The sequence below is a fragment of the Choloepus didactylus genome, chromosome 8 (assembly GCF_015220235.1).
Source record: "Choloepus didactylus isolate mChoDid1 chromosome 8, mChoDid1.pri, whole genome shotgun sequence".
Taxonomy (NCBI): Eukaryota; Metazoa; Chordata; class Mammalia; order Pilosa; family Megalonychidae; genus Choloepus; species Choloepus didactylus.
The window spans coordinates 33,943,173-33,954,606 of NC_051314.1; the positions used below are offsets into that span (position 1 = coordinate 33,943,173).

The 11,434-nt window shown below is 37.9% G+C and overlaps 1 protein-coding gene across 1 annotated transcript; it reads right to left on the minus strand.

The window, feature by feature from the left end:
• Nucleotides 1-6,803: 6,803 nt before the first annotated feature.
• LOC119541300 (elongation factor 1-alpha 1) lies at nt 6,804-8,321 on the minus strand. The gene has a single exon (XM_037845092.1). The coding sequence runs from the start codon at nt 8,255-8,257 to the stop codon at nt 6,869-6,871; it is 1,389 nt and encodes a 462-aa protein (XP_037701020.1). The 5' UTR covers nt 8,258-8,321; the 3' UTR covers nt 6,804-6,868.
• Between the last annotated feature and the right edge of the window lie 3,113 nt (nt 8,322-11,434).

Below are 11,434 nucleotides of genomic sequence, written 5' to 3' on the forward strand. Positions count from 1 at the left end.
GTGGACAGTGGATTGTATACCATGGATGATTGTATGGTGTGTGAATGTATTTCAATAAAACTGAATTTAATTAAAAAAAAAAAAAAAAGAATGATTGGCAGAAACAATAAAAGAATTTCTGTATTAGGAAAAAAAAGCATAGGGCAAGTAATTATCATGAGTAATGTCTCTTTGGATTCTTCAAAATTTGCTGTTTATTTTCACTTTAAATTAAAGATACAATATAAAGCTATTAGTGAAGAGGGTAAAGCCCTAGATTTTGGTTCTTTGTCAAAACTGTATAACCAGAAATAAAAATTATGTAGTATGTATGTCAGGATGTCAGACAAGGAAGAGTTATAGTATAAAAAATATATTATCGATTACTTACTAAAACCATCACATATGCCCACAAACAAAAAAATATATTTAGACAGAAGAAAGAGACTAGGTGAACATAAGGATAAACAGAAGGAGTCAACCTAATCTGAGATGAAATGGAAAAGAAGAAGAAAATGTTTGAGGGGACGGTGCCTGTTACTAGACCTATGGCAGGGCAGGGCAGGCTGTAGGCCTGGAGGAAGTTAGGCACAAGAGTCCAAGGCCTATTTAGTAGAAACAATGAGTTACTGAATTCCCACCAAGGTACTTGGTTTTTTGCATTTACTGCTCCATTAAAATCTTAGGTAAATCCTGTAGAGTAGATAACGCCACCCTATTACTTGAGTTAGAAACCTAGACTCAGTAATATTCCCTCCTCTCTGACACAAAGTCACATAGTTTAGTTGTGGGCAATTGTTTGTCAGGCCCTAGAGAGTCAGAGGTGAATAAAATAATCACTATATAACCTGATAACTACAATAAAAGAGAGAGAGATTTGCTACAGTTGGCACAATTTTTCTTTGGTGAGTCAGGAAAATCCAATGTCTTTAGAAGGTAAATATTTCATTTCACAACCAAAGCTAAATGGCCTAAAATACAAATGTTAGTCAAAATAACACATTTTTAGGAAAATATAACCAGACACCCAGTATAAATTACTAACATCAGAGCCTGACTCTCTATGTTCATTTATTCATTCAAAAAGATTTTTTAAGTGCTCTGTTCCAGGGCTTGGAGATACAGTGGTGGACAAAACAGATAAAAAGCCCTGGCCTCATGGCAGTGACATTTCCATCTGGGGAAAAGATAATAAAGTAACAAATAAGTAAACTATATGGTAGGGCAAATGATGAGAAACACTTTGTAGAAAAATTAAGTTGGAAAGGGAAGATATGCAGGAAACGCTGGGGATGGACATTTTAAATAGGGTTGTTAGGGAAGGTCTTATAGAAAAGGTGATGTGTCAGTTTGAATGTATTATGTCCCCCCAAACGCCAACATCTTTGACATAATCTTGTGTGGGCAGACCTATCAGTGTTAATTAGAATGTAATTCTTTGAGTGTTTCCGTGGAGATATGCTTCACCCAACTGTGGGTGATGACTCTGATTGGATAATTTCCATGGAGGTGTTGGCCCACCTATTCAGGGTGGGTCTGAATTAATCACTGGAGCCATATAAATGAGCCGACAAACAGAAAGAACTCAGTGCAGCTGAGAGTGACATTTTGAAGAGGAGTTACAGCCAAGAGGAACACTTTGAAGAAAGCACAGGAGCTGCAGATGAGAGACATTTTGAAGACAGCCATTGGAAGCAGACTCTTGCTCCAGAAAAGCTAAGAGAGGACAAATGTCCCAAGAGCAACCAAGAATGACATTCTGAAGAGGAGCTGTGGCCTAGAGAGGAACATCCTGGGAGAAAGCCATTTTGAAACCAGAACTTTGGAGCAGACACCAGCCACATGCCTTCCCAGCTAACAGAGGTTTTTCGGACACCACTGGCCATCCTTCAGTGAAGGTACCTAATTGCTGATGTGTTACCTTGGACACTTTGTGGCCTTAAGACTGTAACTGTGTAACCAAATAAACCCCCTTTTATAAAAGCCAATCCATCTCTGGTGTTTTGCAGTCCAGCAGCATTAACAAACTAGAACAGGTGACATCTGAGCAATTAGCTGAAGGAAGTGAGTGAATAAGCAATATAGGTATTGTAGTGAAGATTATTCCAGGGAGGGAGAACAGCAAGTAAAAAGGCCCTAATATGGGAATGAGTCTGATGTGTTCCAAGAACAGCAAAGAAATGATGTAGGGAAGTACAGCAGTGCCAGATCACATGGACCCTTGTAGGACACCTTAAGGACTTTGCAATTGAAAGCCTTTGGAGGCTTTTTTTTTTTTTTTTTTTTAGCATAAAGTTGTACATTTATCACCACAATCAGCACTCGAACATATTGATTACTACAAGAAAAATTGTTTTTTTTTTTTTTAGCAAAAAGAAAAAAAAAGATAAAAAGAAAAATAACATGTCATACAATACAATAGTAAGGACAGCAAATAACACCACTACCAAGAATCCCATATTCCTCCCCTATATCCCCCTCTCATAAACATTTAGCATTGGCATACTGCCTTTGTTATGTTTAATGGAGGTATATTACAATGTTACTGTTGACCATAGACTGCAGTTTGCTTTGATTATGTTTTTTCCTGAATACCATCCCTTTTTCAACTCTCTACATGGTTGACATTCATTTGCTTTCCCACATGCAAAAACATTTTTATATTTTTATATTTAGTAATAGTCATTGGCCACTACAGTTTTTGCCACGTTATACAGTTCCAGTCTTTATCATCTATCTTTACCTCTGGTGTCATACATTCTCCTATCCCACCTCTTTTAGCTTTACTCACAGACATCTTTGTTCAGTGTACTTACAATACTGTGCTACCATCACACAGTATTATGCTATCTATTTCTGGATCTATGCAATCAATCCTGAACATTCTGTAGTCCTTCAGCATCAAATGGCTGGTCTCTGCCCTCTTTCTATCTCCTGGTTGCCTGTGTTGTCAGCTTTTAACTCCCAAAGTTTGTTCATTAATGTCTGTTCATATTAGTGAGACCATACAGAATCTGTCCTTTTGTTTCTGGCTAACTTCACTCAATATAATGTCCCTTTGGAGGGTTTTAAGGAGAGGAGTGACATGAAAATGCCTATTATATTGAAAATAGAATGTTGGGGGATAGTGCCCAAGGCCAAGAGAGGGAGACAAATGGAAAGTTATTGAAAAAATTCAGGTAAAAGGTTGATGGCTTAGTTCAGGATGAAAACAGTAAAAAGTGATGAGAAGTAATTGCATTTTGAAGGTAAAGTCTACACAATTTGCTGCCCAATTGGATATAAAGTGTGAGTGAAAAAGAAGACTCAGGGTTCTGGGCCTGAGGGTGGAGCTATTTACTGAGATGGGGAAGGCTACTGGCAGAACAAGTTTGGGGAAAAATAACAATAGTTGTGTGTTAAGTTTGTTATGTTCAATTTGAGATGCCTATTAGATATCCAAGAAGAGATGTTGAGTTGGCTGTTGGAATATTATGAGTCTGGAGTTCATGGAAGGTATCTAGGCTGAAGATAAAAAATTTGTGATTAGTGTATAGGTGGTATTTAAAGCCATGAAACTAAATGAGACCACCAAAAGAGTAAGCATAGATAGTGAAGAGGAAAGGTTTAGAAAGTAAACACTGGGGTATTCTGAAATTTAGAGGTCTGGAAAATGAGAAGAACCCAGAAAAAAAAGACTCAGAAAATGAGGGAGGAGGAAAACCAAGAGAGAGTGTTTGAGTTTCCCAACTGCTATAACAAACACCATACAATGGGTTGGTTTAAAACAGGAATTTGTTGGCTCTTGATTCAGCAACTAAAAGGCTTGCTTCTTCCCTGGGCCAGTACCTTCTAGCTAGCTGGCGATCTTTGGGGTTCTGTAGCTTTTCCGTTACATGCAATGCACTCAGTGGCATCTTCCTTCTCTTCCAGGTTCCACTGACTTCCAGCCTCTGGCTGCTCCCTGTGTTTTTTCTTTCTATGTCCAATTTCCTTTGCTTTTAAGGACTTTGGCTATATTGGGTAAAGGCCCACCCACATTCAGTTTGGGTACAACTTAACCAATATCTTCAAAGGTCCTATTTACAAATGAGTTGATATCCATCTGACCAGGGGTTGGGATCTGAATATGCCTTTTGTGGGGGTCATGATTCAATCCCCAACAGTGTGATACCCTGGAAACCAAAGGAAAAAAGTATTCTCAGGAGGGAGTGATCAACTATAACATTTGTCAGACTGTGGATGCAACAATGTGGAGGTCATTATTGACCTTGACGGTAGTTTTAGTGGAGTTTTGGTGATTAGTGAGGGTTCAAGAGAGAATGAGAAGAAAAGGAACGAGAGAATGTGGAAGTTAACTGGAAAGGGAAGAGAGGTCAAGAGCAAAATGTACATACCTTTCTTTTTTAAAACATAAGTATGCTGCTGACAATGAATTTGTAAAGGGGGAAAAATTGATACAGAAGGGAAAATTGCTGGAACAGTATCTTTAAGTATGTGAGATGTGTGGGAGCTAGCACAAAAGGGAAGAACTGGCTTTAAAAAAAAAGCAGGAACAGTTTATGTGTAATAATAGGATGGCAGAGTATAAAGGGCAGAGAAACAAGCAGTGGACATATGTGGCAGTGGAAGCACTCTTGCTTCAGTTTTCACAATGAAGTATGAAAATCATCAGCTAAGAATGAGGATGAGGGAAGAAGTTTTAGAATTTTGAGGAGAGATTTGGAATAGTCATCTAAGAAAATGGAAGAATGAATGAACTAGAAATGTACAGGATTGTCAGGCAGTGTAATAGATTCACTTAAAGTGACCAGTCACCACATCATGGTTGAGTGTTTTTCTTCAGCCTCATAAGCCGCTTAGATGCATTCAGAGAGTAGGTGGGAGAGTTGAATTTAACAAGAGTAGACATTTTGGCAGGAGAAAGAGGCTGGGTAGTTGAGGATCTATGCTAGACAGTGATTGTAATGATGGATCACAGAATTTAAGCATACATGCCACTATCATAACTTTTTTCACACTGTGCTAAAAGACACACTGTATCTTCCTCACTGTCCTCAAAGCAGAAGCTGTGACTCTTTTATCCTCTAGACCAAAGTTCCCAAACTGGGCATGAACAGACCAAAACCAGCCACAGATATGTTTTACTTGGCCCATACAGTAATAGAAAAAAACAATTTGAACAAATATTTGAAAAGCAGGAAATGTGATACCAACAAATTCCTTTAAACAAGCTCTTCTTCAGGGCTTTACCCAATGCATATGCAGTTACAACCAGGCCATTTCACTCTTTAAATCACTTGCCTGCACAGAGCAAAATTCAAATCCTTGGTTATACCAAAGACAAGGGGTAAAAGAGGTTTTACAACTTTTCCTTGGGTTGGCCCTATGAAAAAATATATTTTTACATGTTGTGGTGCATGGTGTTAATACACACAACTCCACTTCAAATAACTAAGCAAAGAAGGTTCTTTTTTGTTTTGCTTGACTAATGAGATGATTATGAAAAGTCATTCTCAGTGAATTTTTAGGTTTTCTGCAGATATTTAAAGTGTTGGATTTCTTTACTAGTGCTAGACTTAGATAAAATGTTTTACATTTCATTCAGAGTCCCTCTTTCTATTTCTTCAAAGACACCAGTGAGTGCCCTGATGTTGCCCTACTCTTACCTCGGCCTCCAAGCTCCAATCTAAAGCATAATATCCATGTACCTTTCTCATCTTGTCTCCTCAGACCCAATCAACATTTCTTGTCCTGTTTCTCACTGTCCTAAGGGCACTATTAACTCAACTAATTCACTAATTTTCACTAAGGTATTAAAACTGTTAAAAGTTTAACAAATTACTGCTCCCAGATTTGCATTTTAACCTGAGGGCTTAATTTGTTTAATACAGGCATTTCTTACTGTTATAACTGAGGCAAGGAAGTTTGGCCTTTCCTGGCATCCCATCACACCAACATGGCAAAGGTATATTTTTTAAGTCTTTTTGTAGGAAGGCCTCCTAATCTTGTTTACATGTAGATAATTAGTAAACAAAAAGAGGAAAATTATTCACCCCGAGGCTAGTCAGAATTTTAATTCTTTTGCACAGTTTAAATTTGTAATTGACAAATAATGATGTTAAGACCAGATTTTGTCTTAATTCATTAAAAGGGTACAGGCATATGCAAATAATAAGTTAAATGTTTAAGTCATCCTTTAATACTACATTGATTTTTTTTTTTTTTCAAGTTCCAGTATCTTTTATTTTTCCTAGATACAATAAACTCATTCACTCAATATTGATATAGACATAACTACACAAAATTAAAATTCTATATGCAACACATGGCCTCTGTAACAGAACTTGGCCTTCTAAGGTAGCTTATGAACATTACAAATTACCCTTTGCTCTTCCATTAAGGTTGCCACCAATAAACCACCCCATTTTTTTAACTAAGTACTTAAATCAACTTAAATGATGATCCCTCCAATTAGGTGAAAAATCCCTCAATTTGTCCTGAAAAAAACTGTTTAACTGAACTATCGTATCAAATTTCAGCGGATAAAACACCAGAAATAGGTTATGAGCACTTTGTCTTTTGCCTGAGCAATTCAAGGCTGACTTTTCAAAAGAAGACACAGGTTTCTCATTAAACTTTGTTTTAATGGGTCTCAAAATTCTGTGACAGATTTTTGGTCATTGTTTCCATTTAAAAAGTACTGATTTTAAAAACTAATAACTTAAAACTGCCACACAAAAACAAATGGTCCACAAAACATTCCTTTCCTTCTGAAAGTTTTACGATGCATTGTTATCATTAACCAGTCTTTTACTATTAAACTTAAATGGCCAATTGAGACAAACAGTTCTGAGACTGTTCTTCCACCACTGATTAAAACTGGGGTGGCAGGTGTTATAGGTAATATTCATTTAGCCTTCTGAGCTTTCTGGGCAGACTTGGTGACCTTGCCAGCTCCAGCAGCCTTCTTGTCCACAGCCTTGATGACACCCACAGCAACTGTCTGTCTCATATCCCGAACAGCAAAACGACCCAGAGGAGGATAATCAGAGAAGCTCTCAACACACATGGGCTTGCCAGGAACCATATCAACGATGGCAGCATCACCAGATTTCAGAAATTTGGGGCCATCTTCCAGCTTCTTACCAGAACGACGATCAATCTTCTCCTTCAGCTCAGCAAACTTGCAAGCAATGTGAGCTGTGTGACAATCCAGCACAGGTGCATAGCCAGCACTGATTTGGCCTGGATGGTTCAGAATAATCACCTGAGCAGTAAAACCAGCTGCTTCCATCGGTGGATCGTTTTTGCTGTCACCAGCCACATTGCCACGACGAACATCTTTTACAGACACGTTCTTGACATTGAAGCCCACGTTGTCCCCGGGAAGAGCTTCACTCAAAGCTTCATGGTGCATCTCAACAGACTTGACTTCAGTTGTAACGTTGACTGGAGCAAAGGTGACCACCATGCCCGGTTTGAGAACACCAGTCTCCACTCGGCCCACAGGGACAGTACCAATACCACCAATTTTGTAGACATCCTGAAGAGGCAGACGCAAGGGTTTGTCAGTTGGACGAGTGGGTGGCAGGATGCAATCCAAAGCTTCAAGCAGTGTGGTTCCACTGGCATTGCCATCCTTACGGGTGACTTTCCATCCCTTGAACCAAGGCATGTTAGCACTTGGCTCCAGCATGTTGTCACCATTCCAACCAGAAATTGGCACAAATGCTACTGTGTCGGGGTTGTAGCCAATTTTCTTAATGTAAGTGCTGACTTCCTTAACGATTTCCTCGTATCTCTTCTGGCTGTAGGGTGGCTCAGTAGAATCCATTTTGTTAACACCAACAATTAGTTGTTTCACACCCAGTGTGTAAGCCAGAAGAGCATGCTCACGGGTCTGCCCATTCTTGGAGATACCAGCTTCAAATTCACCAACACCAGCAGCAACAATCAGGACAGCACAGTCAGCCTGAGATGTGCCTGTAATCATGTTTTTAATAAAGTCTCTGTGCCCTGGGGCATCAATGATGGTCACATAGTACTTGCTGGTCTCAAATTTCCACAGGGAGATATCAATGGTAATACCACGCTCACGTTCAGCTTTCAGTTTATCCAAGACCCAGGCATATTTGAAGGACCCCTTTCCCATCTCAGCAGCCTCCTTCTCAAATTTTTCGATGGTTCTTTTGTCGATTCCACCACATTTGTAGATCAGGTGGCCAGTAGTGGTGGATTTGCCCGAATCTACGTGTCCAATAACGACAATGTTGATATGAGTCTTTTCCTTTCCCATTTTGGCTTAAGAATCAGGGATGGTTTTCACGACACCTGTGTTCTGGCGGCAAACCCGTTGCGAAAAAGCAATACTACATTGATTTTTAAGAAAAGAAGTACAGAGATAATTTCATAAGTGTTTAATGTTGAATTTATACAAATTTCCTTCTATGGCCATTTCTGAGGCATTTTAGGGTTTTTATGCAAAAAGACAAAAGAAAACTTTGTACATGCTAAAAAGACCCCAGTACATGTCATATTTCAAACTTTCTTTTCTACTGTATTTGACTCATTCTTCATTATTTTTCTAAAGATCAGGAGTCATATACTTAGGAAGTTTAAAAAATTAAGTAATCTGTATGAAACCTCTGTTCTGCTTTGTTCTGGAAACACTAGTTCCATAACCAAAGATAAAATGAAACAAACAGGGGATATCTACTTTAAATACAACATCCCTTTCCTTTAAGAGTCTCTGGCAGAAATGTAGTTTTCTAAGACTTCATTAATCTCTGGTTAGCTAAAGAAGTGGGGGGGGGGATGCTTACAGATGGCTTAAATGATTATCACTGGCAAAACACCCTTGTACTGAAAGGAACGCAACTTAAGATGGCAGAGAAAATCAGGGTCATCATCCTAGCTCTTGAACATGAGGAATTGTTAGCACTGTCTATTGCATGCATACATCATGAATTTGTAGTTTCCTTTATATGATGCAGTATTGATAGCTGCCTTCTTTTCAGCTTTCTGATTTTTTTACAACCCAGGAGCAACACTGCAGAATCACAAATTCTAAATGGTTTGGCAAGACGTAAATAATCATTACAAACAACTGTGGTTAACTACCTACATGTTACTTATTTTGCTTTAAAAAAAAAAATAAAGTAGGTTTAAAAACATGTATGGGGAAGATGGCAAGGTAGGAAGCACCAGGAATCAGTTTCTCCACCAAAACAATTATTGAGCTGGTAGGAACTCTCTCAATCAACTATTTCAAAACTCTGTAGTCTAGAAGAACACTATGAAACATCCAAGAAACAGAGGGAGCAAAAGGACAGTAAATTGTAGTAAACAGAGGCACTGCTCCCTACAGCGGCTACCATCATCATAAACTCAAGTTAGGCAGCAGTGGAAACGATAGCTCAGGTTCCTAGTGCAGCTTGCTGGTACTAGCATTAGCTATAAGGTCTTAGGACTCCAAAATCTGTGTGTGTCAATGCTGATCACTATCACTGCTTTTGATAAGCTACTTCAGATCTCTGGGAACTGGCTCTGAAGGCAGCCATTGTCCTAAACTCCCCGAGACAAAAGCAGCAGAGAAATCTTAAAGCGGCAGTACCATTTTTTTTCTTTCCAATTTCCATTACCTATTTGGGAGCAAAAATAGTTTGGAAAAGTCACAAACTGTTGACAGCTCCAGTCCTCAACAACACCACCACCTAGCAATCCCAAAGAAGTGGGAACTAGATTTCCATAGTTACAACAATGTAATACTCAGAATGTCCAGTTCGCAACAAAAAATGACAAAACATACAAATGGACAGGAAAGTATGGGCCATCCCTGAAGAAATTCATACACTGGCACTATTAGTCAAGGACTTTAAATCATCTTAAATATGTTCAATGAGCTAAGGAATCCATATACAAAGAACTGAAGGAAATTAGCAAAACATATGAAGAAAAAAAAGAAATCATAAAAATTAATCAAACAGAAATTTTAGCGCTGCAAAGTACAGTAATTTAAACAAGAAACTCACTAGATGGAATCAACAGCAGATATGAACAGACAGAAGAAAGGATCAGCAGACTTAAGACAAGACTATTGAAATTTTCCTGTGTGAGGAGCAAAAAGAAAAAATAATGAAGAAAAAGGAATAGCATCTGAGAGACCTGTGGGATATCATCAAGAATACTAGTACATAATTGGAGGGCCGGAAGGACAAGAGAGAGAAAGGGGCAGAAAAGTATTTAAAGAAATAATGGCTGAAAACTTCCCAAATCTGATGAAATACATGAATATATACATCAACAAAGCCTCACAAACTCCAGGTAAGATAGACTATAAGAGATCTATACCAAGACACATTATAGGAAAACTGTCAAAAACCAAAACAGAGAGGATTTTGAAAGCAGCAAGAGAAGTGACCTGTCACATACATGGGGTCCCCAATGAGATTAACCATGGATTTCTCATCAGAAACCATCCAAGCTAAATGTCATTGGGATGTCATATTCCTTAAAGAAAAAAGCTGTCAACCAAGAATATCCAACAAAATTACCTTTCAAAAATGAAGAATAAATTAAGACATTTACAATTAAACAAAAGCTGGGAGAATTCATTACCAGAGACCTGCCCTACAAGAAATACTAAACAAAATCCTTCAGGCTGCTAAAAAAGGATACTAGACAGTAACTTGAAGCCATAAGAAGAAATAAAGATCATTGGTAAAGATAAGTACTACATGGGTAAATATAAAACCCTTTTTTATTGTACTTTTGGTTTGTAAATGCTTTTTTATCCCCTTTATGACTTAATAGTCACATGTGTAAAATAACATTTAAAATCTATGTTAATGAGCAATGTAATCCAAGACAATAACAATATAAAGGGAGAGGGATGGAGATATATAGGAGTAGAGATTTTGTATACTACTGAAATTAGGTTGGTACTAGTCAAACTAGGTTTTTATTAGTTTAAGATGTCAACTGTAATTACAAAGGTAAAAACACTAAGAAAATAACTAAAAATATAGAGACAGGGGAAGAAGGAGGGAGCCAAAGTGGTACACTACAAAAAATCAACTAAAAAAGGCATTTAATGGAATGAGGAACAAAAAGCATATAAGACAGATTAACAAATAGCTAAATGGCAGAAGTAAATCCTTTCTTCTTAGTTATTACCTTAAATGTCACTAGATTAAACTCTTCCATTCAAAGGCAGAAATTGGTAGATTGGATGAAAAAGCATGATCTGTCTATATGTTGTCTACAAGAGACTCACTTTAGTCTCTTATAGACAAAGACACAAAGACACAAAGAGGTTGAAAGTAAAGGTTGAAAAAGATATTCCATGCTAACAACAATCAAAAGAGAGGTGGAGTAGACTTCAATTAGAGATATGAATGAAGCTGATCTGATTAGGACTAGGGCAAATCAGGCCAAAGGGTAAAGGATGATACTGACTGTGTCTTAAAACTTC